This window comes from Protopterus annectens, chromosome 3.part0, assembly GCF_019279795.1.
Source record: "Protopterus annectens isolate FY-2018-M chromosome 3.part0, PAN1.0, whole genome shotgun sequence".
Taxonomy (NCBI): Eukaryota; Metazoa; Chordata; order Ceratodontiformes; family Protopteridae; genus Protopterus; species Protopterus annectens.
The window spans coordinates 1,869,689,746-1,869,717,714 of NC_056731.1; the positions used below are offsets into that span (position 1 = coordinate 1,869,689,746).

The 27,969-nt window shown below is 39.0% G+C and overlaps 1 protein-coding gene across 2 annotated transcripts in view; it reads right to left on the minus strand.

The window, feature by feature from the left end:
- Positions 1-27,969, minus strand: part of ASB4 (ankyrin repeat and SOCS box containing 4) — a 209,524-nt gene that overhangs the window by 166,676 nt on the left and 14,879 nt on the right. For both annotated transcript variants that reach the window (XM_044065934.1, XM_044065935.1), the window contains exon 2: positions 25,528-25,827. In XM_044065934.1, coding sequence (XP_043921869.1) covers positions 25,528-25,827 — 300 coding nt within the window. The remainder of the gene's footprint in view (positions 1-25,527; positions 25,828-27,969) is intronic.

Sequence of the window (27,969 nt, forward strand, 5' to 3'; positions counted from 1 at the left end):
AAGTAACCAAATCTTAGATGAATAACTCCAATCCAAAATCAAATTTATTAGTTGAGATTCAGCAGGAAGTGGCTTGGGGCAAGGCAAAAGGTGATTTTCATTTCTACCTTTTGGCCTCAACAAGTTTGTTTCCCCTTTCTATGGCCTTCAACCAGTAAATCTGTCTTGAGTTCTGGATCCCTTTCTAGATCTGATCTCTCATCCCTCTGACAAGCCTCACCCGGCTGTCAAAATTTCAACTCTCTTCTAGCTTTATTCATATTGTAACTCCTTCTCAGAAGCCTTCCAGTTTCAAAACCTAGAGAATTAAGTGGAAGAGATTTACTATTTGTACCAGCTCCAATTGTGTAGAGCCATTTTCAGCACCATTGCCTTCTATTATGAACTTCCTGGTGGGTCTCTTTCATTTGGTGGCTAGTTATTCTATGATTAGCAGCCATTTCTAACTTCCATGTGGGAGAACAACATGCTCCTGTTGCTTCTCTCAGGATTTCAAAAGCATTCTTAAGAGCTACATTTTTGCTACAACCCCCTTTGAGGGACCTTGTGCCACCTTGGGACATCCCTATTTTGTTACAGTCCTACTCAGGCACCATTTGCACCTGAAGCAACCACCAATTTGAAATGTCTGTCTTTGGAAAACTTTATTGTTGGTGGTTGTTATATCAGCTAGGAGCATTTCAGAGTTACAAGCCTTATCATGTAAACCTCTATACTTGATTCTTCATAAGAATTTCCCTCAGGATTAATCCAGCTTTCACTCCCTAGGTGGTCTTGGAAATGCCCATATGTACTGGGTGTCATTAATTTGAGTGAAACCTGAAAATAGTGAAAAGGGGAATTTCCCCCTTTACCTAACATTGTGTGATCCTGCATTTAGTGTACATAATTAGAAGGGATGTTGAGAGCCCCACATCAGGGGTGTAAGGGGGTTTGCACCCTGCATTGAGTTTTTAATATGCTGAGTTTCAATATTTTGACTTTTTGATATTATACACTATATCCCTATAGCTATCAATCTATCTATATACAATATATATATATATATATATATATATATATATATATATATATATATATATATATATATATATATATACACACACACACGTATACATATATGTAGATATAAACATATATGGATGGATCACTGTTATTGTTGTTGCTGTTATTATTATTACACTATGTTAGATCCTTTTCAATTACTTTGTCAAAAGAATATCATCTAAGTATAACATCAAGTATTTACACAGAAGCAAGCAAGCTTATTATAGAGAGTATCACAGGAAAGCTTCAGAAAAGGAAATGTAATGATTATACAGTAGTTTGAAACAATATTTACAGTGAGTAATTTGGGAGACAGGATCAAAAGGTTTGGTTAAGTCGACAAACAGGACCCTGGTAATAGACCAGCTTCCAGGTCCTGGTATATTCTGCTGATGAAAAGGAATACTGTGGTGACCACACAACCTTATTAATGTATACCACCTCTAACTTTACAGCTTACTTTATAAAATGCCTTTTGGTAACACTATCAGTATTCAGACAAATTAGGGGTTTGGTTCCCTTTGTGATATTTTTTATATTCACTGCTTTGAGTTTTCTGTTAATTTGGTTTACAAAATGCAAACACCACTCAACTTGTATTTGATTCTTTTTTATTTAAATGAATGTTGAACACGTGTGTGTGTGTGTGTGTGTGTGTGTGTGTGTGTGTGTGTGTGTGTGTGTGTGTGTGTGTGTGTGTGTGTGTGTGTGTGTGTGTGTGTGTATGTGTGTGTGTAAGTGTGTATATCTTTATGTGTGTATATATATATATATATATATATATATATATATATATATATATATATAGAGAGAGAGAGATTGAGTTCATAATCTCGAAATACTGAAATCATGAATTTCAGTATCTCGAGACCATGAAGCCGAAAATCCATATACCTGAAACCTGAGAAGTGCGAAATTTAAAATAATGACTTCTACACTAAACATACCGCAGACACAATCACAAACATACACACCCCTACACATACACAAACACTTACCCTACATACACGCTGGGGGGCAAGCCCCCTGCACCCCCCATGTGGGTGTCTAAGCTCCCCAAACACCCCTCTACTTAAGTATACTAACTCCGAGGTCACACTACACAGACAAACACAAAAAAACACCACCACGCAAGGTACATTCCCCTCGCACACACATCACACTAACAAAACACACCGATACACACTAAAGCCCCTACCCAAAACCCGTAAAACACAAACACGTTGTGGTGTGTGAGTGGGTGGTTGGAGATCTCTGAACTTTGGGATTTTGAATTTCGCGCTTCTAGCTTTTCGGCACTTTCGCCTTTCTGGTCTTGGGCTACTGAAATTCAGGATTTCATTAGTTTGAGATTCTGAAGGGAACCCATATATATATATATATATATATATATATATATATATATATATATATATATATATATATAGTATACGTACACACCCACACATACACAGTAAGGTACTAAGGTTGAAATGATGCAGCTCCGTGCCGAAAGGTCCACTGGTGAAGTCTCCCTGTAAAAACACATTTTAATTTTATAGCATTACAGTGAGTTTCGATATTTGTTGTTTTAAATACTAGTCCCACTTTTCTATTTAATTTTCTGAGACTCATAGCAGCTATGGGTCCTGTTCTTCTATCAGAAGTTTGTTTGAATGTATTATTCATAGGTAAATGCTAGGCAAACGGTCTGCAGACCATTACACATGTAGCCAGTTTCCAGACAGTGACCAAAGGTGAGAAACAAACTTTGTACCTTGTGTCTGTGAGGTAATTACCTTAACCATTTTGCAACCACCCCGGTCCGATTGTTTTCTAAATATCCGAAGCTGTATTCAAACCTTGCATTATTTTTGTTGCTACTCAGATCTTACTGCATTAATACACCGAGCCACAAAGTTAAAAAGCAACCTTAAGTTTTTACAGTGGTTCATAGATAATTATTAGGTTAATGACCTCAGGGAGCCTTTTTAAGCCTAGCCATGCTTCTCAGGGGTGAGAATCAAACTCTCTGCCTTATGTCTGTAAGGTAAACAAATTATCCATTATGCCAACTCCAATTCCTATTGTCTGACCCATTTGTGCTTTGCCAGCAACATGGACATTGCCTTTGTGAATAACCCTGGCTAGTATATCTTAATTTTCATATATTAATATTTGCAACCTACTTGAAAACTAGAATGGAGAAGGACGCTGGATGTTGGGGTACTAATCCCAAGAACAAAACAAGTCTCCGTGTATTTTTGTCTCATCACTGTTTTAGGACAGAATTTTCTGCATGAGATCACAGAAGCATGGGAAAATAAATATCAAAGCCCCACCACACTGGTCTTTGTATGATGCTTTGTTAAAGAGTAAACAACTAAACAGCCTGAACACTGCTGCAGCAGTTACTGTGTTACTAGGGCAAGCAGAGAACAGAAGCTGGGGGCAAGAACTGTGAAGCAAGCATGTCTTATCGGTAGATAACCCACGCACCCAACATCTTCTCCACTTACCACCTTTTTTCTGGCTGTTTCAACATGTGTATATGTACAAACAGAGTGGATTTGTGCAGTCACTTATAACTGGGCAATCCCTTGCCCAGTATTAAGTCTCCAGTCAAGCCTTATAAGTTAATATATGTTAACATTAACCCTACACCCTTATCCATGATGGACAGGGGTAACATGTAAATGTTCTTATCTCTGGAATATTTGTACTTAAAATATGAGGGTTAAAAACCTCATGAAAATGTATAGCTAGGCTTGTAAACATCTTCACGGATAGATAGCATAGTACGTGTTATGCAGTCTTCACCATTTGCACAGGTGTGGTGGGACACAATGACACGTGACAGCAACACTAACAGAGGCGGCAGGTTCATGCATGGTGGAATAGGCAGCCATACACAAGCTTTGGGGATTGGACGAGTCATCTTTAAAGACATCCAGAGATTAACCTTTTTGAACATTTGTGGTATTCATACCACCTTGTAAAATAAGGTAGTAATTGTTATTGTCACATAGCCATGCTTTCTAGGAATTCTGTTTGTACATTTCAATTAGTCCCTGAATAAATCAAGTCAGATTTACAGATTTTTTTGCAGGTGGGCACTTGATTGTTCACTTTTCAACTGAGTTGTTGCACTCTGAGTGTCTACTGGGTTGGTCAGGTCCCACTTATGAGAGAGAGTGAGATGTATTTCATGTCCTTTGCAGCTAATTTTTGTAGAGTATTAGCTGATATTTGCATGGAAAAGTATTATTTGATATTCTATCTCAGAAATGTAATGAGCTGTATCTCAGTCACAAATTAATATAAACACTAGAACATGCTTTATACGTTGTCTTCAGGGTAGGAAAAACAAAATGTCTGTCTGTATCTCTCTTGAGCAATTAAAATGACACAGCTGAACTAGTGTTAAGTTGAATTGTACAGCATCCAAAAACAAAATATTAGAATGCGTGACTGAACAGCAAGAGCGACAAGCCAGTTACCTGAAGAAATGCTTGGAAAGAAATAATGGCCTGCTTAGTTTCTCATCTGGTAGGTTCTGGGGGTAAATGTGCTGCAACCATTTTTAGCTTCAAAACCTTTATTTGTGCAAGTAGAAGGGTAAAAAAGCACAGGAGATGTAGTCACAATGCCATTTTAGTCACTGTAAATTCTTTACCTAATGCTGTTGCTTTATTTTAAATTGTGTATGAGTAAGGATATCCTTGTAACTTGAGTCATCATCTGTATGTGAACTCTGCATGAGAAGCAGGTGCCTGGCATTCTCGATAACTCACAGATGACTCAAGACAAGCAAATATTTAGTATTCTATATAACTGAAATATATTTTTGTTTGCAATTGATAAGAAAATATGCATTAGCTGTTTATATGTGCTAGGACATAAGAGTAATTACAACCTGTTTATTTTCTTCGAAAGTCTCAGACTGGGATGCATAGGTTCATTGCACCGGCACTGGTAATGTAATTATTAATTATTTTATAGAATTATATATATATATATATATATATATATATATATATATATATATATATATATATAAACTTAATATAAAACTTGCATGACTAGAGGATAGCAGCCACATGTACTATATAAAGCACTTGATGCATCTGGAAGTAAAAAAAAAGCACAAGGCAGGAAATGTTTTTTTATTCAAGGATGTTTAGTGCCAAACAAAGAAAGAAAGCACTTGGAGACCAGTTCTTCATCTTTCTTTCCTAAACCTGTTTGTGATCATACCCAAATTCAATATGATGTCAGTTCACAGCTTCCTCATTCAAGTTTTCTGGTAACACTAGATTTAAAAGATGCTTATCATATCCCTATTCATCCAGACTTTAGGTGTTTCTTAAAGGTTTGTGTGTCAGGATCGCATTATCATTTCTCTGCCTTACCCTCATGGGCCATCTATTGCTCCAAGAGTGTTCACAAAGTTCCTAGTCCCAGTTATAGCTCATTTCAGCCTGTAGGGTATAAACATTTTTTTTATATTTAGATGACGTGTGTAGCTTTGCAGAGTCTTTCTCAGTGTCAGGAATCTCTCACTTGGGTGAGAGATCTCTTACACAGGCTGGAATTCCAAGAGGATATTCAAATGTCTTTTTTGGCTACATCACACAGTATTGTGTTCCTGGGGCATCTACTAGACAGCTCAGTTCAAAGAGATTTTCTTCCACAGGAAAAGTAGTTCTTTATCTGGATCTGTTTTCTAAGGTTTTCCCCTCAGACTTTGGTCACTTAGAGGGAATGCCTCAAGATTTTGGATCTCATGGCATCTATGATTATTGCAATACCTTTGGCAAGACTCCACATGAGATACAATGGTATCTGAAGTCTCTTTGGTCCCAGCAGCAATATCCTATGCCTTTTCAAATCTCAGTACTGGAGTTTGTCAGAAGAGAAATCACTTTGTAGAGACAGTAAATATCCTTAAATCTGGATCTCTCTTTCTCCCTCCTTGTTCCAAAGCAGTCAGTCACCACAGATGCCTCAGACTTTGTTTGGGGAGCAGTTTCAAGAGAGAGATAAAAGTGAAAGGTTTGTGGGAGATCAACGACAGACGCAAGCACATATATATAAAAAGGATTCTTGCCCCATTCAAGGCATTCAACTGTGTGAATCATCTTTGGTTCCCAAGACCTCCTCAGGTTGTTACAGACAATATTGCAGTTATGTGGTACATCAACAAGCAAGGGGGAACCAGGTCATACCCCCTTTGCAGACTAGCCATGTTAGCTTGGGACATAGCTTCTCAACACAGTCTTAATCTACAGGTGTTCTGCATTCTATCAGAGCAAAACTTTGCAGCAGGCAAGCAGAACAGGACCAGTGCAAACCTACATGAATGGAAATTAGATCAGGGGGTCTTCCAAGATTTGATCCATCTGTTGGGAAATCCTCGAGTAGACCTATTTGCCTTCTTTCTGAACAATCTGCTGACAAGATTCTGCTCCAAGATTCCATGCTAGAAGTCCTAGAAGGCAGATGCCTTTTCTTTTCCTTGGACAGAAATGTTCCTGTATGCTTTTCCTCATTTTCCGCTGGTATCTAGGGTACTTCTGAAGATTCAGAAAGAATCCCCCAAGATCATTGAGGTGACACACTTCTGGTCCAGGCAACCAAGGTTCTCCTTTCTTTTGGAAATGGCCAGGGGCTGTTATCACAAGCTTCTTCACAGAGTGGATCTGCTCAGAAAAGACCAAGGGTGTTTGATACACCCCATCCCCAATCAACTTCAGTTGACTGCCTGGATGATGGAGCCTTAATTCCCTGTAGGCACCTGTTTACTGAGGATGTGCAGCAGGTACCAATGGAAACAAGAAGGTCCGCCACTAGAAAACTGTATATTATTAAATTGAAAAGGTTTCCGGTTGGTGCCAAGAAGATAACCAGCAACCATTCATAGCTAGTTGTTCTCTGGTTTTACAATAATTGAGTGAGTTACTATCCTATGGCTTTTCTTACTTCTCCATCAAGGTTAATTTGCCAGCCATTTCATAGGTTCATAGGTTAATAGGTGTGTACTAGGCTAATGGCCCTGGAGCCTTTACAAGCCTAGCCCATAGGATTACCCTGGCATCGTGCCACCTGACCTTAGTTCCCAGTGCCTCTGTCGAGTAAAGCCACTGAAGTGATCCCTGAGGTGAATTTTCTATTTCGCATCCACTCATCAAGATTTCCCTTGAAGAGGGCCAGTGAGGTACTCTGCTTGACATGTATGGGATGTCTGTTCCATAGCATGGGTAGTTTCTAGGTTATGAACCTGTCCCTCCAGCACGTTCTGTTGATTGTGGTAATGAGGTTGAGGTCTCTGGAACATGTGGTGTGGATGGATTGGGATTTCTTTAGATGTAGCATTTCTAACAGAGCTGGGTCAGACATGGCTTTGTAAGTCATGCAGAGATCGCCTCTAAGTAGGCAATATGAGACAGAGAATAGTTGGAGTTTTTTGAGTCTGTCCATATATGACAAGTGTTTAAGGCCTAGGATCCCTTTTGTGAGTTTCTTTTGCAGCCTCTCCAATTGTTGCAGGTGTCTAGTGAGGTACATGCCAAATGGGGCATTGTACTTGATGATTGGCCTAATGAAGGAAGAGTAGAGGAAGGCAATGACCTCTATCTTCCTGGATGCAAAACCCTTAGTAATGAGATGTGCCACATAGAAGGACTTTCTGACCACAGTGGCAATGTGGTGGTCATAAGAGAGGTTGCTGTCAACCTGTGTTCCCAGATCTCTTATAATGCCTTCTGTGTTCAGTGGACTACCATTGATGTGGTAATTCATGGGAACTGGGTTTTTCCCAAATGGGTTGACGACACATTTTTTGGCATTGAGCTTAAGGCCATGGTTTTGACATCAGTCATTAGTCTTAGTGAGGTCTTTCGGTAGGATGTCAACATCACTTGGGGAGTTAATAATAGCTCCCAACTTGCAATTGTCTGAAAACTCTGAAAGCCAGAGTCCCTTTGTGTTGGCCTGGACTTCAGAGAAGTAGATACCAAACAGGAGAGGACCCATGACCAAACCCTGTAGGACTCCACTCGTGACTGGTCGGCAGTCTGACTTGGACTCAGCTACTTTCACACTGTGGATTCTATCTGTGAGCCAGTTTGCAACCCACCTAGTGATATAGGGGTCGATGCCTAGCTTAGTGAGTTTTTCTATGATTCCTGAGTGGGGAATGGTATCAAAGGCCTTGGCCAGTTCAAGGTAGGCTGTATGAACCACCTTGCCTTCATCCACAGCTCTGGTGACTGACTCAAAGACATCGACCAAGTTGAGCAGGCATGATCTACCCTTCACAAAACCAAACTGTGTGGGATCCAGAGTTTAGAGATTCCCTATATCTTTGTTTATTAGGGCCATTCCTTGTTTATTAGGTCCATTTCAGCATGTCTGCCCCTGGATCCTCCTCCATTCTCATGTCAAAATATTTTTAAAAGGGGTTTTGCATAAGAGGCTTCAAAGATGGTTAGGATGGTGGCCTAATGGTTAAGGTGTATACCTTACAAATACAAGGTGCAGGGTTTGAGTCTCACAAGGGATAATTGGCTAGGCCTGCAAGGGCAGTTAGCCTTGTTTGAACCTATGAAAAATGGTGGCTCTTCACTGGGATCTTAATTTTGTGTTAGAGAAGCTAACCTGGTTGATCTGAGTTTCTTAACATGGACAACAGTTTTGCTGAATGCTGACCTCTGCAAGAAGGGTATCAAGCTATCATGGTAAGTCACCCTTATCCCACTTTGCACAGAGACAAGGTTTCTTTGAGAACTAATTTTCTTTTATGCCTAAAATAGTATCTGAGTTTACCTTAAGCCAAACTCTCTATCTCCCTGTTTTCTTTGCTGAACCTAAAATGAGGAGGAAGGTACTATCTTGATGGAATCTTTCAGATTTTGAGATCAATTGTTAATTTCTTGTGACGGTAAGAAGAAAGAAACTGTTCCAGGGCTGGGTCAAGGCCCACTCTGCCAAGGCCTTGACTTCATCTATGGCTTTTTGGAAAGGGTTGGATTCTAGAAGTATCTAGAATCTACAACTTGGTCCTCTGTGCATACTTTTACAAAGCACGATAAGCTTTATTCCTTTTCTAGGTCTATATCAGGCTTTGTAAGGACCAATTTCCAGGGGCTCCCAGACACTTTCCTTCCACCTCCCAGATGTCGTAAGCTAAGATAATCTAGTCATAAGGCCAAGGTTACCACAGCAGTGACCAATATAATGAACACAGTACAGTTGTGTAAGTAAATGTACCATAACAGTAGATATCTGAAGGATAACTGCTGCAGTAGCCACCCTCCACCCCCTTTGTTTTTTTTTTTTGGTGTGTTGCGTATGCCAGGGTGCGGACATTTACGTTTTGTTTTTCCTAGCATTGCCCTTTCAGGGTTCAGCATCCCTGTCTATGTTGGCATAAAAGCTCTGAAGGACTTGTCCCACAAACCTGTCATTTTAGTCACATCAGCTTGAGCTGACTGATGGTTTGAGCCTCTGGAAGGTGCTCTGAAGCTTTAGAATCTGGCTGGTTGTTATATCCTATACAGGTTATAACCCACATAGCTAAGGCTACTGCAGCGGTGTTCATTTGAACATCTATTATTATGGTAAGTTTACTTACACAACTATACTTTTTGTGTGACTACATTTTCTTAAATAAACCAGACTTAGCATTAGAAGTATAAACCTTCTGTCAAGGCACTATTAGTTATTTTCAGTGCAGCTGCTTTCTTGTTTTTACACTTATCAACATTAAACAATTAGTATATTGGAATATTAGGAACAAGGGAGACTTGAACAAACTGGCAATTGAGCTGGAGTCAATGTTCACTAAAGAAAGCTCAGACTAGGCATGACACACAAATAAGTAATAAAAAGAAGTGGAGTAAACAGGATGACATTTACTGCATTTGCAAGAGAACTGCCAAAATATTAAATCACAGAAACTGTCTTTGGTTAACACTGTCTTATTAACTTAGATTCACCTGCTACCATATGCTTCAGCTCAAGAAATACAACTTCTGTAAATTGATCATTACAAACATAGATGACAGTGGATCAATCAGCATTATGGATATTGGATGTCATCAGTTCAGAGTTTAGTAAGTCTTGTTTGAATTACAGTGAGGTCATTGCTTGTCAGAAGTTGGAAAATGATGTAAGAAAACCTTGCTTTCTCTTTGCAAGATATTCATAGGGGATGGGACAATTCACAGCCATAATGTCCTAAAGTAAATGATCAGAGTAGTGGTTTGGTGCTGACAGATGAACTTCAAAACACCACAGGCTTCATTCAGTTAGAGTGGTTTAGATGCCGTGTGTGTGTGTGTGTGTGTGTGTGTGTGTGTGTGTATATATATATATATATATATATATATATATATATATATATATATATATATATATATATATATATATATATATATATATATATATATATATATATATATATATATATATATGTATATATATATATATATATATATATATATATGTATATACCAATCATTTTAATAGTGTACCACCAAAACATAACCACTAGTGCCATAGTTTTCTAATGGCCTGTCATACATTATTAAAAGTTACCTAGAATAATTTATCTGTCATACATTATTAAAAGTTACTTAGAATAATCTATCTGCAGATATCAGTCTTCAATAAGTCCAGTCATGGAGTTGAATTTCTTTTTAGAAATAATAAGACAGGTGCTTCAACTCTGGTTATCTGCATAGCATTTCTGAATGCAAAATAAAATGTTCTCTAGTCTAGACAAACAACTCTCACTGTGTATTAAAATTTTGTGTAATTCCTGCTAGCAGAATTTAATTAGCTACATGAGAGGGGTGCTGAAAAGAAATTTTGCTCTTGAAGATTTTAAAGTTTTGCAATGTAAACTGTGATCCATTATCAAACTGAAGCTGCTTTAGATGGGAGTATATGGTTTTATCACAGCTAAATCTATTGGGACTGACGTCTTTCACATTGTCATTTTATTAAGTGACAGAGTAATGCACAATGAAACGTGCTGAGCAGTTTTGTGTCTTGTTGCTTGTATTCCCAGACTGCGTGACAAATGAGTTAATATGTAATATAGATAGAGTAATAGATGGATAGGTGGGAAAGTAGGCAGAGAAATGGATAGATAGATAGATAGATAGATAGATAGATAGATAGATAGATAGATAGATAGATAGATAGATAGGCGGATAGATATGTGCATGTATGTGTGTGTGCCATACTGGTTGTCAGAGGAAGAATCCAGCCAAAATGCGGTACAAGGGAATGAAGTTCCTGTAAAACTTATCTGTCATAGTGAATTCCAGTTGCAAATAAGGATTTGTTACGTCAGAAAAATTAAGTTTTAAAAAGTGTTCTGCTGTCCTTTTTAAGAGTATCATACGTTAATGTTTGCTGCCATTTGTACAGGTGTAGGATCTCTGGGAATTGCATGCAGTGTATGATCAAAGTACAGGGTTCTTGTCTTGTAGTCCCCTTGAGCTGAGGTGTGATTATTTGGCTGTGTGATCAGATCAGTTGTATTAGTGATATTAGCTCATTAGTGATAATTTGATTTCTGATGGTTTGATCATTTTCTGCTATGACTCCTTTCACAAGTGTGTAGCTTTCAAGACACTTTGTTTGATGTCTCTAAAATAAAATATATGTATTTTTAGAAGAAAAGGAAATAATCCTACACATGCATTCATAGATGATTACTAGGCTGTCAGCCCAAGAGTCATTTTAAGCCTAGCCAAGCTTACCCCAAATTTACCCAAATGTTGCTGACATGCGTTAGTACCCCAAGGAAGTTTATGGTTATGATATTAGGCTTGTACACATCAAGTATTCACTGGCTGACCCTATCTATTACAGACATAGGTCCCCAACCAGGCATAAATTTGCAATCCTCCAGCTGATCCAAGTTACACGTGAGTAGGGTTAGGGATGAGTTTTGCTTCACATGGATGGGAAGCCAGTTTCATAGGAGGGGTAATCTTTGAGACACATACCTGTCCCTCCAACATGTTCTGTTTATGTTGCAGGTGAGATTTCGGTCTGTAGAACCGATATTTATTATGGTGTTTGTTTTGCAGATGCATAACAAATCCATCAGTGTAGGATCAGAGGATGCCTAGTATGCTAGGCATAGATTGCTGTGCAGCAGTCTGTAGGAGACCGAGTACATGGACAGGGCTTTGATATGGACTGCATAGGACCTGTGAGTGCCATGTGAGGTACATCATCCTTTTTTTTCAAGTTGTTATCCCAGGGTATCATTGAAACCCTTATAAAGAAATCTCGTTTGATAAAGATGATAGAAAATGGTAAAGATCTGCTAGTACCTCTCCAGATGGACCCTTCTTTTAAAGACATTATACACAATATTTTGTTGCAAGAGAAATGGCAGGAGGACCCCTCTTTCTGTTCAGCTTACTTGCTTCAGTAGCCCATGCATTCCCAGAAGAAGACCCCTTGATAATTGTTCCTATGGTTGACTCTTGCTGAAGCACTTATTTTTCCAGGACACAGTCTAACTTCAAAGATTTGGCTCTATAAAAGGCAGAGAAAATGTACCATTTGTTTCACTCCACCCCTAACTTGGCAGAAAGCCTCAAATTTGATCTGGTATCATCTCTGAGGAATTAAAATAATTCAATAAAATTTTCAACACTTCACAGACCATGCTTTAAACTAGAAATTTTAGATGGTATATAGAAATTAATTTCCATATGCCTCATTTTCTGTGAGAGTATAACAGAATCTGACAATTTTTACTTGATCAGACACTGTTAAGGCTTTGCCTGACTCCTCAATTAGAGCCACCATAAAGTATTAGATAACAATGGCTAACAAGGTTTGCTCATGCCCAGTAAAGTGAGGGTGACATAGTATATATATTTAGTCATGTGACATGTTCCAGTAGCTGCATAAGTCTGCATGTAGCAGCAGCAACCTACATGTGTAACATTGCCTTGCAGTTTTATTTATTTATTTGCCATTTGTTAACTGGGATAGTCCGACTGAGCCAAAGCCCTTTTTCAGCAGAGGCCTGGGGAGAAAAGCTCCACAGTAAAACTATTCATTACATCAGAAGGTGCAATACAAGAATACATGAAGACTATACGAAGGAAAAATCCTATAAAATACAATAATATACGAGTCACATTGGCTAGTAGAATACTAGTGTAGAAAGCATTAAAACTATATGTAGACTTGCAGAACGAAGTATTGCATTCATCGATTTTTGGTAGAACCAGAGGTTCAAGAAGCAATATTAGCTGTATTCTTTAGATAGTAAGCAGGGAGTGAAAGCTGTTGGTAGATAGTAATGAAGGGGGCTATAAGAATTAGATAAAGGCATGGATATAAGGTTAGGGGGAGGTAGGTTAGGGGAAGGCAGAGTAAAAGGAAAGTTAGGTGAATAATAATGGGAAGAAAAGGTAACATTAAACAGATAGTGGAGAGGTTTGGTAAAGGATATAGTGGAAGAGAATTGAGGGAGAGTGGGGCTAAGACGAAGCAAATAGGATGAAATGAAAGAAAGTTTATAGAGGCATGTTAAGAATAGAGTGACAGTAGGATCATGGAAAAGGGAAGTGGGTTCACTTAGGATATTTACAATGATGTGACCAGCTAGTATACAGGTAATCTTTTAGAGCTTTTTTGAAGATGTCTGTTTGGTTTATTTGACGATGTGACAAGGGAAGTTTGTTCCATGAGAGGGCTGGAAAATACCTGTACAATTTTTTGGCCAAAAGAGCTCTTAGGTTTGTAGCTTTCTAGGTAATACTGATCAGAGCTTCTAAGAGTAAGGGGGGTCTATAAGGAGACTAAAGAGGAAATGTTGGGGCAGGAGGAGGGTTTGTGCACAATGGAAAGAATGAAGGTAAGCTGCGAAAGTTGCAGAATGTGAGAGAATTCTAACCAGTTTAAGGACTTAAGAGCAATACAGTGATCTGATTTTGGTGGGTTGTTACATGTAAGTCTAGCTACTTTATTGTAGGTGGATTCAGATTTTGTGAGGAGATTAGAATGTAAGTTAGTAAGCATTTGAGAACTGTAGAGAAGGTTAGGAAGGAGATAAGCATGGGCACGTGTCTGACGAGACTCAGTAGTTAGGAACTTTTTGTTTCTGTACAATAGACCCAGTTATTGATGGGTTTTCTTGATACAGTGGAATATGTATAGATCAAACTTTAGTTGGTCATCTATAATTACACCTAGAAGCTTGGTATGGGTTTCAGCCTTAATGATAGTATTGTTTAATGATGTAATGGTAAATGTAGGTTTGTGTTGGGACAGTGATTTGGGGAGGAAAAGTAGAAGTTTAGTTTTTTGGGGGTTGAGTATGAGTTGGTTATTTAAGAGTTATGTTTCAATAAGGTTGAAAGACTTTTGTGAAGGGTATATAGGTCAGGGAGGGTATCGGAGGTGGTGATGACTGTGGAGTCATCTGCATACTGTAGTAGGAATGACTGTGGGCAGGAAGTGTAAGACTGATTTATGGAAATATTGAAAAGTAAAGGACCAAGTATTGATCCTTGAGGGACTCCCATCTGGAGAGGGAGGAGAGCCATTTAACAGTTTGTCTATTGGACAGGCAGCTTTAAAATCATGAGATGATAGGAGAAGAAAGACTGAGTTGCGAGAGTTTAGAAATAAGAATAGTGTGAGAGACAGTACTGAAAGCTTTGGAGAGATCAAGAAGGAGACAGGAGACTAGCTTGTTATTGTCTCTGGCCTGGGAGATAGAGTTTACAAAGGAAATGAGGGCTGTCGTGGTGGTATAGTGTGGTCAGAAGTCATGTTGTGTGGGAGAGAGTAGATTTTGGTTGATAAAATAGTCAAGGATTTGTTTAGGGTGATAGTTGGCAAGGTTGGTAGAGTTTCCACTGTTGTGAAGGGGTATAGTATAAAATTGTTTGCATAGTGAGGGAACAGTGGATTCCTTTATTGAGAGGTTAATGAGTATTGGAGTAGGATAAGCAACAGAGTGTGCAGCAGCCTTAAGACAGAGTGGAGGTAGGTTGTCTGCTGAAGGAGTGCAAGGTTTTAGTTCGAAGAGAAGATTTTTACTGTAATTTGTAGGAGATGGTTTTAATGAGAAGGAGTCAATAAACTGAGTATGAATGAAAGTATTACAGGGATCAGTGAAGTTAGAGGTTTGTATGAGTTTGCTAAATGAGTCAATAAAGTTGGAGTTAAAGGTGGATGCAGTCTCTTGTGAGGCATTATTAGGGCATGGGTTGGGAGTAGAAGGGTTTCCAGGGTGCAGGATTTGGTTGACACTCTGCTAAAATTTTTTTAGGAATTTTGTTTTGTGTAGTTTGGGGGTTCTGATAGAAGTTTTTCTTATCTATATTAAGTTGTATCTTAGTTAGGTTAAGTGGTTCCTTATTTGTTTGGTAATCAGAGGGCAGTTTAGTCTTTCATAATCCCTTTAGGACTGATGTATGAATATTACCATTTCAAGCTTCACCATAGTTAACTATATTTACAGAAACATTTTCAAACTTGTCTTTATCAATATATTATGAGAGATACACAGTGTTACCCCAAATATAAACATGTTGCAATGCGCAGGTATTAATGAAGCACTTAACTCAATAAACTAGGATCCATTAGCTATAATTATGTTTTACCCTTAGATGGACTCACCAACCTAAGAGAAGCTTCTGTCTATATACTGTATTTCTCCATAAATAAGACCTAACCAAAGAATAAGGCCTAGCATGGTTTTCCAGGGTGGTCATGATATAAGCCCTATCCCAAAAATAAGGCCTAGTTAAGATTGTCAACATCACACAATGGACGTGTTGAATTATAAAATAATAATATTATTGACACCTGTTGACTGAGGTTATTGTACTCTGCTCGCCATTTTCGGGCCATTCGGGCACCCAGCTCCTTCTCTTTGCAGAAAGTCATAAGATTCTTTCCCCGGGAGTCTTCCACAATTCTTACTGTAACCCTAATCCTCACTCACACTTGATGTTTGAGATCCTTGGCCCATAAACACCGGTAATTGTACTTTGATTGGTCAAAGTACAGACAACGCACATAAAACATGTGCACTTGATAACAAACGGGTGTGGTTTTGTCTTCTTAACTGTCGCCATTTTTGTTGCCACTCCTGTCTCGTAAGTCTTCAGTTAACCCCCCCCCCCCAGACAAGATGAGTGCAAAAAGAAAGAGCTATTCCATCGAGTACAAGAAAGGAATCATGAAGGACTCCCGGGGAAAGAATCTGATGGCTTTCTGCAAAGAGAAGAAGTTGGATCTCCGAATGGTCTGAAAATGGTGAGCAGCGTACGATAACCTCAGTCAACAGATGGACGAGGGAAATGCTAAGAAGTAGAAGTGTGGATCAGGTCGGCAACCATTATTTCCTGAACTGGAATACATCATCTGTGAATAGATTACTAACAGGAGAGCAAAGGCTTTGGTTGTGCACAGGGCTGATGTTCAAGCATTTGCCCTTGCAATGGCACCACAGTTAGAAATATCCCGAGAAGAATTCAAAGCATCACAACATTGGCTGGATGGCTTCCTTCAGCGATATAAACTGTCTCTAAGAAGTTAAACAACACTGTTCAAGCTGGAAGATACTGACATTGTTAAACATGCACTTGCATTCAAGTCCTTTGTTGGTGGCATCGACTTTTCTAAATACCAACTCTCCAACATGATTGCTATGGATGAAACTGCAGTGTTTATGGGCCAAGGATTTCAAACAACAGTTGATCAAAGGGGTGCCTCATCAATCTACATTCCCTCCACTGGTTACGAAAGTGCATGTGTTACCTCTATTTTGGCAATTCACCTAGATGGAAAGAAACCCCCATCTCTAATCATTAGTAAGGGCAAGAAAGGTAAGATTGAATGTTTTTCATGCATTTACATTCTTGAAGCTGGAAAAGTCTGGTGCACGCAAGCAGTTATAAGGAAGTGGGTCAATGTAATGCTGCCACTTGTTTTGCGAGGTGGCGAAAGAGGTCTGCTAGTCTGGGATTCACCCAGCACTCACCGCGCTAAAGAACCAAAGACATTCCTAGCATGGAGGAGACTAGATCAAATAATGATTCTCACAGGAATGACTGCCTATCTCCAGACTCTTGATATTGCAATAAACAAGCCATTCAAGGACCATTTGCACATGGAACTCAATGACTACATTGAAAATAGATTGGAGAGAAATCAGCACGGAAACTTGGTGAAGCCTAGCCTGCAAGAGGTCGTGACTTGGGTGAAGAATTCATGGAATAAAATCACTGACAGCTGTATTGCCAATGCACTACGAGCAGGCGACATGGACAAGCAGTGCTCATTTAAGGAGAATTCTATTGCTAGGCATGACAGATTGGGCCATTGGTTTTACAGGAAATGGAGTTGCAAGAAATTCAGGCCGGAATTCGGGAGTTGGAGATTTAAGACAATGTTCCAGAAGAAGATGACATGACTGTATTTCAATAACTTTTCCATTATTGGGGCAACAAAATGAATTGCTTCTGCTTTCAGCTGCCAGCTAGCTCTTGTCAGTTTTTTTTACTTATTGCATTAAGGTAACATTTCATTATCAAGGGGTAATTACAAAGTAAGGCCACTAGTTCCCAGACTTCAGTTTTATGACTTTCCATCATTCTTCTCTTATGGTTTGGGTAAGCAATAAAGAAAGCGTCACCACTCAAAAAGTGGCAGTTATTCACCTGTTTTATTCCCCTCCTCCAATACACATGTATTGAGATTTTTCTGCACTTTCTGTTAAGCATGAAATATTGTGAAAGTCAATGTGTAGATATTCTAAAGTTGAAATGTCTGTTGCACTGTTTATGTAGAATTCTCACGCAACTGTTAATGCATTACCTAGAACTGTTGCCCAGTAACGGAAAAGTACCAAATAAATTTCAATTTGTGTACACGAATAAATTTTAATTTGTGTTCATGAATAAATGTTGATTTTTGTACATGAATAAATGTAGATTGTTGTACGGGGGGGGGGTGAATAAGCCATCCCCTGATAATAAGCTCTAATGCGTATTTCGGCAGGGGAAAAAGTATAAGACCCAGTCTTATTTTCGGGGAAATACGGTAGCATACCAATTAGCTTGTGAAAGGTGTGATGCACATTATGTAAACCTTCATGGCTTCACCCAACTAGTCCAGTCGCCAACCAGGATAAATAAAAACTCCAGCAAGCACACTACCCTGGACTGGATACTAGTCAGTAAGAGCCCCCAGTCATATATAACAGGCTGCTTATCAGATAGCCTCAGTGATCACTCCCCAACATTCCTACTCAAAAAATACCTATACCAAGCTAAACCTGTCATCTACCATCAAATACGTAAAAAACTAAACTTTAACCCACTCACATTCATCTCATCCCTCAAAGAATGTAACTGGCATCCTCTAAAGTACCTCAGTCTAGATGACGCAGTTGAATTTTTTAATACTACCTTCCTGAGCATCCTTAATTACCTTGCCCCCATAAGATTTTCCAGAACCAAAGCACAACCCTCCCCATGGCTACAGAAAACCACTAAGTCAGAAATGAAAAACAGGGATAAATCCTGGGAGCACTGGCGCAAAACCAAAACCCCCCCAGCTAGACAGAAATTCCTAGAACTACGCAATAGAGTCAAAAAGCTAATAAAACAGGACAAATTCCAGTACTACCAGTCTGCCCTAGACTCCTCACAACACAGCCCCAAACAATTCTGGTCCTCCATAAACTCCATCCTCCACCCAGGTAAAGTCAGTACCCCTCCTCCTAACATCCCTCACTCCTCAGAAAATATTGCTACCTCATTCAACACACACTTCACCCAAACCATACTATCACTAGCTCAACAACATAACCCCCCTCCCCTCCAACCCACACCTTCAACTAGTAATCTCCCCACTGCCTTCTCTTTTTCTCCTGTACCTACCTCCAACATAAAACAACTCTTAACTAAATTAAACCCACCAAATTAGCAGCAAACAACCTCCCAAGTGAATACCTACAAATCACAGCTGATGCTCTGGCCTACCCAGCATCCATCTTGATTAACCGATCTCTGTCAGAAAGTTACGTTCCCACACTGTGGAAAGTATCACATATAATTCCCCTCCACAAAGGCGGACCCTCCGCAGAACTAATCAATTACCGCCCCATAGCTATTCTCTCTCCACTCTCCAAAATACTAGAGAGATGCATACACTCTCAGGTCTCAGATTACCTCCTTACTAACAACCTCCTTTCCAGTACTCAGCATGGTTTCCGACCAAACCATAGCACCACCACTGCCTTACTCTCCTTTACTAACACTATCCTTCAGCATAAAAACAATGGCTATCTCTCCTCTGCTACTTTCCTAGACCTATCTAAAGCATTTGACATGGTCCCACACAAACAACTTATCTCTGTCATCAATAACCTATCCTTCTCACAATCAGTCACCAACTGGTTTCAGAGTTACCTGTCTGACCGCCAACAATCCGTTGTATGGCAGAATGACATATCTCCCCAACTACCTGTCTCCATAGGGGTTCCCAAGGATCCATCCTTGGACCCCTACTCTTCTCTGTTTACACCAATAATCTAGCCTCTACCACCAAACATGGCACACTCATACAATACGCAGATGACTCAACCATCATCTGCTCAGCCCAGTCCCTACCAAAACTGCAAAAGTCACACAGGAAGCCTTTTCCTCTGTTGAAACATGGTTATCCGATGCCCAATTAATACTCAACCCAAACAAAACTAAACTACTCATCTTCCAACCCACCAAACATACTCAAAACAACTCTCACTTTAACATCACAGCAAAGACAACACCACTATATACCCAACTGAACACACCAAATTGCTAGGAGTGGAAATAGACAATAAACTAAAATTTGACATTCACATATCCATGACCATAAAAAGTCCACAAAAACTAGGAGCGTTATACAGAAATAAGCAATTTCTCACCAAAGCAGCAAAGATTTCAATAGCAAATTCCCACCTTATCTCCACCCTATTTTATGCCTCTCCAATATATACCAACCTAAGGCAATGTGATCTAAACAAGCTAGAGACCTGCTACAACAAAATCGCCAAATTCGCCACAGGGGCATCCTACCGTAGTCACCACTGTCTCTCACTTGCTGAACTGGGCTGGCTTGAACTCCCTCACCTCCTTTAGTGGTATCAATTCTCACTTGCCCACAAACTAGCAAACCATCCACTAAATGTCCCATCCCTCCAGAATCTACTTCAACTCTATCGCACCACCAGACCACTAAGATCCAGCAACAAAAATCACTTGCAGATCACTAAAGCCAATAACTCTGCTGGTGAAGCACTATTCTCTTGTGCCATAGCCAAATTATGGAACTCACTCCCACCCACAATTTCCTCCGTACCATCATGCACCCACTTCAAAATTTTACTAAAAGCGCACCTAAAAACATGCTGGCTATGCCCTTGCAACTCCCACTCTAATATCATCCACCCCATCCAACCACTACCTTTCTTTCCACTCCACTAACTACCTTGATTATAGCAAGCTCAGATGCTCATAAGCCTAGTACTTATTATACAGCAGGAACTTCTCATTGTAACATTTGTTAATGTCTGTTATGTACTTCACAGATAAAGATTCTAGTTGTCTACTGATGTACTATGTTGTTCATCTGTAAATATGTTGTAAGTAATTGCTATGTTAAATTGTTAATCGCTATGTAATCCAATGTAACTACTGTCTGTTTATTTTACTGTGGAGCTTTTCTCCCCGGGCCTCCGCTGAAAATGGATCTATGTCCAGTCGGATGCTCCCGGTCAACAAATTTAAATAAATAAAATAAAAATTTAAAAAAAATTAAGCTAGGGGTAGGTAGCAAATAAAGTTTAAACAAAACAGTAAAAATGTCCAACAGAAGCTGCATAATAAGAACCAACTACAGAGAACCTGGCAAAACAGAGAAACATCTTTAAAAATATTTACAAGCATCTCTTTGTCAAGACATAATGGGCGATATGCCAATTTCCACTGAAAAAGATAAGTAGTTAAATAAACAAGTTGTGTGTTGAATGCACAATGACGTACAAGTCTTTGATACTGCACTCAAATCAGTAAGGTAGACTCCACTAACTACAGATATGTTTAATCCTTGTTTGGGTTCATCGGTATAGCATAAGTAGAGAATCCAGCTATAATGTAAAAGACAGCTTATAAAAATTAAGAGGTATGTTTAACTCAGGGGCATGTACCAAATAAAGTTTAAGAATACAGTAAAAAAGTCCCATAGCAGATACAGAGACTTTGACAAAAATAGATAATCATCTTTAAAAATATTTTATTTATTTATGTACTTACTTTCCTTTGTCTGGTTAGTCGTGTTAGGTTTGCAGCCTATTTAGGGGAGACCTGAGGTGCATGTGTACAGACAAAGGGAAATTCAGCTGGAACAATAAGGATTTCTCCTGCTCCTTTTTTCTGATTAGTGCCATGGGGTCCCTAACGTTCACCTAGGCTGCTACCAGCTCAGGCAAATGGGGTCTGGTTTAACATCTCACCTGAAATATAGCACCGCAAGAATGTGATAACCACCTAATGTTGCACTGTAGTGTCAACAGTGCAAAAATTAATCCAACCGCCAGCTGTGGGAATAGAACCCACAGCCTTTTTGATCTTCAAGGTTGCAACCTTCCAAGCCACTAGTACTGGCTATGTATCTGAAATTTCAGAGAAAGTAAGAAATACACATTCCCACTAAAAAAAAAGCAAAATGCTTTAAAAGAGTGGCTCTTAGACAATAACACACATCTTTAATAATATACTCAGATTAATAAACTGCATGCCCTGTTTCTAAAAAAAATCTACTTTAAACTTGTTTGTTTCATCTCTATAACATAAACACAGAATGTAGCTATACTGCCACATACTTAAATTATTAAAAAAAAGCCTGGTGTACATTTAAGTCAGAGGTAGCTACTAAATAAGAGTCAGACAACTGAGCAAAAAGTCCCACAGAAGATGCATATAGGCCCTCACCAGCAAGAACCCTGACAAGACAGGCAATCAATGAACAAATATATTTTCAATCCTCCCTTTAACAAGGCTTCGTAGGCGATATGTAAGTTCTCCCCTGAAAAAAATGCAAATGTTTTAGCATACTTGCTCTTGAATACACAGTGATGTAAATTTCTATGATTTTGGCAGTGCTTAAGCTGAGCAATTTATCTGTTTTTGTGTGTGTGTGTGTGTGTGTGTGTGTGTGTGTGTGTGTGTGTGTGTGTGTGTGTGTGTGTGTGTGTGTGTGTGTGTGTGTGTGTATTTGACCTTGATTACCTTCCATTCTGAAGGTTTCTTAGTTGAATGGATAAAGCTGTTCAGGGGAAAACTCAAATCCCTATCTATCCAGTGGTAGTAACATCAGTATGATATGCTGGAGGTCGGGTTTGAGTCTCAAATGAAAGCTAATATTATCCTTTCATGTCTGTGATTCTGACAATGATGTACATGTATTTGATAATGCAGCCAGGCCAGTAAGTAAAATTCCTCTAAATATAGCCTTGTTTCACCCTTGTTGGGTCACATGTGGCCAGGATTTCTAATAAAAAAAAAAAAGAATTGCAGTCAAGGAGATATCATATTCTCCTTGGCATTCCTTATGTCATATTGGAAGAATTTTCTGAATACATTTGCTGAGATATCCATATCAACAGCAAAGACAACATGACCAGAAACAGCAGACGCAGTAATGAGGCAGCAACATGAATGTCCTGGCCATATAAAACACCAAGAAGCATTTAGGCTGTTGGGAGGATTTCTCTAGAAAGATGAACCTCTAGTACCACTAATGAGTCAGCCACTGACTGTGTTGCTGTTTAATGTCAGAGGGAAGATGTCAGCTGTGGTGGGTCTTTTAACCTGAATGCACAAAGAGATATTAACATGAATCACATAGACTTGGTCTGTCTCTAGTCTGCCCTTTCCAGATTTTTCCCTATGAAAACATCACCCTGAAGGCTTTATATACCTGGTTGTAGAGAAATTTAATTAAATAGGTCCACTGATATTAATCTGTGTCATATTTTACTACCAAATCTCAGTTGTATCCAACTTAGGGACCACTGCCCCATTCGATGTCTAGGCTTGTTCTGCATCTCCTTACCTACAAAACATGTTGCTGACTGTCAATACATTTTGCTGTCTTATACAGCAGAGAGTGAATGATTCAAGAACAGGAATGCAGATTCTATCCTGCTTATGTAATAGTAGATCAACTTTTGTCCATACACAAATATTGGAGGTAGTCATGGAAGTTAGTTAATGCCATATATAAGTGTTTTGTACACTTCAAGAAGACATATGATTGTGCACTCTGGAATATCTTAGGGGAAGCTCTACGACAGTAGGGGGTCTTATGACCACTGCCAGGTGCCATTTGGTCCATGTATTAGGGTAGTGCAAACTGCGAACACATTCTCATTATGAAGCTGCTTACCTCAGGATGTGGGTTCAAAACTCCGCAGAAGTATAGCTAGAGTGACATGAAGGAAGTAGCCTCCCTGGGTGCAAGGAGTTAAGGGGTGCAGTGACAAATTCTGATTGGTTACTAATGTAGTACTAGCATTCATTTCTGCATTACTGGTACAGAAGTGAGGGCTGATACTGATTTTGCATTCAGGACTTAGTGTATGGTATAAGTTGTAGCAAGGCGCTTACTATAAAAGCAGCAAGCAGTTTGCAGTTGCAAAGTAGAAATACTTTTTTTGGTCCTCAGGTATGAATTGCCTTTTTTTTTTTTTGCTCAATTTAAAGCTGAGTGAGGCACAAGACTTGGGGATAGCACAGGGCACAAGAATAGCTGGTCACAGCTTTGAAACTTTTCTAAAGGATTGTTTTGTTTCCCCTCCTGTTTGTGAATTTCATGAAGGGGATATCAAGGCACAATTAAGATCTGGGGGACATTTGGTTTATGGATTTGAAAGTTGCATTCTGGTGTCTTCTCACTCCCATGCAATCATGATCTCTAGCATGTAGTGTTACAGTTTGCTACTAAATGTGAAGTAGCTGGAATGGAAATCAGCACCTCAACATTTGTGGTCATTCTGCCTCATAAAAATAGTGATATGCACTCTATAGCTGAGGGGATCATCTGCCTCAGATGAAGAAGTTATTTTATTGTGTATTTTTTCCTCCTGCCCACTGCCCAATTAGATTTGAGGTCATTAATTCCAGAGGGAAGTGGGTATCCCACCAGATCCCCTTGGGTAAGAGCCATTTGGTGGGTACTGTCATCGAGGTACAAATTAGGTGCTGTCACAGGCATTCCAACAATAACAATATTATTTATTTTCTAACCTAACTATACCCCTGGTGGTGATGTGGACACTTTCATCACCACAAGGACTACATACATCTTTATGCCATGTGTATGCATACTCCTCCACATGCATCTGACAAGGGTTACCATGGGTAGCTTAGATGGACATGCCCATGCCTGCCTGTTGTCCAGTCCAACTCATGATGCCTCCTCCATTCACTGGCTGAGGCTAGTCATCTAGTGAAGCAGTGGACATAACCAGATTGTCCCATCAGCCATTCCCCCTAATATGGGTGCAACCACCCCCCTTTGTCTGCATTGTCAAGTGCTTGAGCCACTGCTGGGGGGGGGCGTAGTCAGGGCTTCATCCCTCTGTGTCACCAACACAGGCATAAAGGCAGAGAAGTTTAATTTTCTTGAGGTTTTGCTCATGATGAAGGTAAAAGGGATCATCAGTAATGCAGATGTTATACTGGACCGTGGTGGCAAAATGAGAAATGTACGAAGTTCTCCTGTTCCACCTCTGGTCATGAACTTTGAAAGGACATCATGAATTCAAGCAGCAGAAATGTGATTCCTTAACAATGTCACTGAGGTCATTGTCAATGATTCCTTAACAATGTAGCTGAGGTCATTGTCAAAAGATTGAGAAGATCTGCATCCCAGGAGGATCTCAGACTACAGCCACTGATACTTTGTTTGAGAATAGTCAGCTGAGGTGGTTTGGGCACTTTGTGTCAATGCCCCTTGGGTAACTCTCAAATAGCCTACTAGGAGAAGGCTCCATGGCAGAACCAGGACACACATAAATGTTACATCTAAGCTTGCCTGGGAATATCTATGGAGTACACACAATCAACTGAAGGCTGTTGCTTGGAATGTGACACAAAATATTATGACTTGTCGTGCACTGTGTAGCGTAGTGATGTCACTTGTGATTCTAGTATTATATTGTATAATGAAAAAAAAGTTGCTTTAAAAAGATAATTTCTAGTGACCCTTCTTTAAAAGATGTACAAAATCAATTTTTCTTCTGTCTTAGGAACCTCCAAAGATTTGGTAGGTTATTCTGAGTATCTAAATGCAAACCAAACAGAAAACAATCATTTTAAGTTAAAACATTCTGTGAATTCTTTCAGAACAAAATGAAAACTGTATTCACCAAACAAACAAAGTACTTACCTCTGCTTAAGAGTAGTTTTGCACAAGGTAACATCTCCTTTGTTGTGCAAAAATGTAAAGGTGCATGTCCACTCAAGGAAAAGCTGTTTATTTTAGCTCCATGATTTAGAAGCAGGGTTATACAGTCAACACTGCCCATCACACAGGCAACATGCAATGGTGTTTTTCCATTTGGATGGCTGTTCACATTAGCATGGTGATCCAGTAATACCATTAAACTCTGTAAGTGTCTATACATAACAGTTATGTGCACGCCTGTCGCCCATGATGCTGCAAGCTTATAATCAGGCAGCCAGTACCCTGTGGAAAAGTAAAAGTAAGTAATTAGGACTTGTTTAGTGCTAGGTATACAGTTGTAGCCACTATAGATCTCAGCCCCAGATGTCCCACATCCTGTTCAAGTCCATCATACTTTTATTACTTAATGTAAAAATCTGGGCAAGTCTCTGTCGTTACAGTTTCTCTCTCACTTAGGTATAATCAATAGCTGCACTGAAACAATGTTACAATGTTGCAACTCCTCTGACAAATGTATGTATATATTTATTTAATTACTGTGTTTGTTTACCAGGATAGTCCAACTGCACCATGCAAGACCTCTTTTCAGTGGAGGCCCAGGGAGAAAAGCTCCAAGTAAATCTTAATAGCAATCTTAATAACAATAATTGATACATATTAAATGAACATGCATTACAATGTTTGTAGTTTAACTATTTTGTCATTTATAACAAGCAGTAGCTTTTGTTAATGTAGGATGGTTATCACATGTTTTGTCAGTCACAAGCATAACTAATCATTTACCATGGTTTCTGGATTTATTGTGCTACAACTTCCCCTACCCTAGTATATGCTTTTGTCCATCAGAAATGCTCCTGGGAGTACTCTGCTTCTTAAATTTGATAACAGTACAACTGGACGTACCCCACCAGCTCCTAAGGCCTAGGCCAGTGTCTATATAACTGGTCTGCATGGCACCAGCTTAGGTCTGCCTGATGCAAATGTCACCACCACACATTAGAGAAGAACTGTAACAGAAGAAGTCTGGAGCCTTCCTCCCTGGGCCTCTGCTGAAAATTGGCTTTGTTCCAAGTCGGACTTCCCCGGTTAACAAATGTTAAATAAAAAATAAAATAAATAAAAAGAAAAAAGAAGGAAACCATATGGACATTGATAGGATCCAAAAACACAGCTGGAGGACGGAATGGTTTAGTGCCCTTATTCTACAGACTATCAAAGAACAGGAATCGCAAAAAGGACTAAGTATAGAGCCAAAGAAAATCATAACTTTATCTACATTATCTTTATTGTAGAGTGACTCAAAGCCAGTTTATCTACTATATATATATATATATATATATATATATATATATATATATATATATATATATATATATACATACATATATATGTATCTTTATCTGATAACCATTTGAAATGTTGGGGCCCACTATAGTAAGTCCCAAAATATGGAGACTGAATGGTCAAAAGCTAAGTCCAAGATGCCATTTCTTAGAATATTCCCTTTCCTCAGAGGTATGGCGATCTTGGAGTTGGTATATATAAGTTTGTTGGGTGTAGGCGGGGGGAGGTGCAGGGAGGGCAAGCCCTCCATGCAAAAAGAAGTTTAAAGGGGAAGAACGATTTTTGAAATTTGTTCTTCTCAAGTGTCTTTGGTCTTTTTTTTTTTTTTTGACTTATCGGCACTCAGCATTTTGAGTGCTGTCATTTCAATACAGAGCCTCTTCATCTATCTATCTATCTATCTATCTATCTATCTATCTATCTATCTATCTATCTATCTATCTATCTATCTATATATCTATCTGTCTGTCTGTCTATCTATCTATCTATCTATCTATCTATCTATCTATCTATCTATCTATCCATATGGCAGTAGTTATTTATGAAAACCTGCCATAATTTAATAATAGGCATCATTCCAGGTGGTATATTGCAATGAATTTAATTCTCTATAAGCGATGCTTGTATGCATTATGTTGCTCCAGAGTTATTTTCAGCTGGGGATCTAGGTCTTAGACAGTAAAGAGACCACATAGCTCTTGTCTTGTGTTTTATTTTACCATATAATGCACCTTTTCAAAGGGTTTCTTCCCTAATGAACTTCTACTATGTATATATTTTGTAACCCAAGTAAAACTTTATTTCCACATTATCTTACTGGAAGGATCATTGAAAAAAGTGAGAAAAATTAGTTTAAGGATCAACTTGAGAACTGTGTAATGGCTAAGGTATTGCAGCCATGTTTCTAGCCTTATTGTTGGAAAGGACAACATTGAATAAAATTTGTATCGTTTTGTTGCCAGACAGAGAACAAGTTCAGTGATCTGCTAATGGAAACCCCTCCAGTGGCCTGTTAATGGAAAACCCTTTCAGTAGCCTGTTAATGGAAAACCCCTTCAGTGGCCTGTTAATGGAAAACCC